The 1747-nt window shown below is 55.3% G+C and overlaps 1 protein-coding gene across 4 annotated transcripts in view; it reads right to left on the bottom strand.

Annotated features, from left to right (window-relative positions):
- The window catches only part of CCP110 (centriolar coiled-coil protein 110), an 18339-nt gene extending 16750 nt beyond the window's left edge, over positions 1-1589 (bottom strand). The window contains exons 1-3 of one of the 4 annotated variants that reach the window (XM_042037407.1): positions 1491-1581; positions 1127-1366; positions 177-432 (exon numbers count right to left, since the gene is read on the bottom strand). In XM_042037407.1, coding sequence (XP_041893341.1) covers positions 177-283 — 107 coding nt within the window. In that variant the 5' untranslated portion in view covers positions 284-432; positions 1127-1366; positions 1491-1581. Of the gene's footprint in view, positions 1-176; positions 461-1126 lie in introns of those variants that run through there. The other 3 variants (XM_042037406.1, XM_042037413.1, XM_042037410.1) reach the window with 3 other exon arrangements.
- Between the last annotated feature and the right edge of the window lie 158 nt (positions 1590-1747).

Below are 1747 nucleotides of genomic sequence, written 5' to 3'. Positions count from 1 at the left end.
AATGCCCCGCTCCGCCCCCGCTGCCGCCCCGCTCCGCCCCCGCTGCCGCCCTGCGCTCGCTGCCGCCCTGCGCTCGCTGCCGCTCCGCCCCCGCTTCAGCCCCGCTCCGCCCCGCGCCGCCCCCGCTGCCCGCCCTGCGACCCGCTTCGGGGCCCGTCACCAGCGCTGCACTCAACCGCGGGACAGCTCTGCCGTGTCTAGGCGAGCGCCCAGCGAAGGCAGCCGCAGCTCGGATGGATGGGTGGGGATGGAGCGCCATCCCGGTGCTCTGCTTTCCAGCCATTCCCACCCATGGCTCTCCCAGACAAGTTCCCCTGTTAGCACGGGTGTAATCTGTTCTGCTTCATCCCATTAAGTATCGCACGGTTGTGCAGTCCTTGTGTAGTCGGGACCACAAATGTGCCGCCGCAGGTATCAGTTTCAGCGAGCACGCTGTGATGAGAAAGATAAACATGAGCACCTGTACCCATGCTCTGTGAGGACAGCATCCACGAGGGCATCACCACAGACATCCTATCCCTCCGGCCCGGGCGGCAGCCAGCTGCTGGTCCAGCCAGTCCAGGAGCAGGTAACACTCACCTGTCAGGCAGGTCAGGTGGAAGGAAAATCCACACTTGTTTGCCAGCACTTGGCCCAGGCATAATTAATTTTAATTTATGGAAACATCTAATTCCCAGTATTCAGAGCTGTTAAAGCTGTCATTCTTGTTTCAAAAAACAACTTAGTCATCTGTTACCTCTTCAATGATCGTTGAGGGGTTTTATTTTTTAAATCTTCATCTTAACAAATGCTGCTGTTTATCACAAGATTTTAAAAATATGTTAGACATCTAATTAGACATTCCATTATTTGTTGTGCATCTGCATATATATCTGATTTTTCTCCAGCTACATCTGGCAGAAGCACAAAACTACTGACAGAGCATCTGAGATGCTCAGAACCATCTAGGACAATATGTGACAAATATTCATGTCAGCAATTAAAAAAAATAAATAAACCCAGTTTAGAAGATCGCGCGGTGCCTGTTCCACCTCTAGTTAGTCAGAGTTCCTCACTGGAAAGTCAGTTGCTTCCCATCCTTCCCACAGATACAGACACCCAAAAAAGGGTCAAAATCCCCACTTACGTTAACACAAGCTGCTATTTCCTCGGCTTTGCTATTCCACTTCTAGACTAAACATGCCCAGTTTCTCCAGCCTTCACTTAACCGGTTGTTTTCCTCGCTGTTGCTCACGCCTCTGGATTCTCCGCGGTTGTTCAGGCGGGTGTCGGTGGCCGGAGCCGCGTCCGCCCGGGCAGGACGCGCCGCCCGCTCCTCCCACGGCTCCGGGGCCCGGCCCGCGGGCAGGCACCACTGCAGCGCCAGCTACACAAAATACACAGCATAGAACAAACCGCCGGTGAGCTGGAAAATAACCACTGTGGGTGCTGTGTTTCTAATGAGCTATCTGGCACAGCTGCGGAAAGCCCTCAACGCTCTCCATACGCACGGGTCTGCCGCGACTCTCTGCACAGCGCTACCTTTCCTTCCATGAGCACTATTTACTTTATCGTTACACCGGGAACAGCCCCCGTTCCCCACGTTTTATCAGGAACCGCCCCCGTTCCCCCCGTTCCCTCCGTGCCTCACGTTTTATCAGGAACAGCCCCCGTTCCCCCCGTTCCCTCCGTTCCCCCCGTTTTATCAGGAACAGCCCCCGTTCCCCAGGTTTCACCAGGAACAGCCCCCGTTCCCCCCGTGCCCCAC

The sequence above is a fragment of the Corvus kubaryi genome, unplaced genomic scaffold (assembly GCF_017639235.1).
Source record: "Corvus kubaryi isolate FWS band 111438036 unplaced genomic scaffold, C.kubaryi_AGA036_p1.0 37387, whole genome shotgun sequence".
Lineage (NCBI taxonomy): Eukaryota > Metazoa > Chordata > Aves > Passeriformes > Corvidae > Corvus > Corvus kubaryi.
The sequence above is the reverse complement of the archived record's forward strand: the minus strand, read 5'-3'. Positions and strand labels throughout refer to the sequence as shown.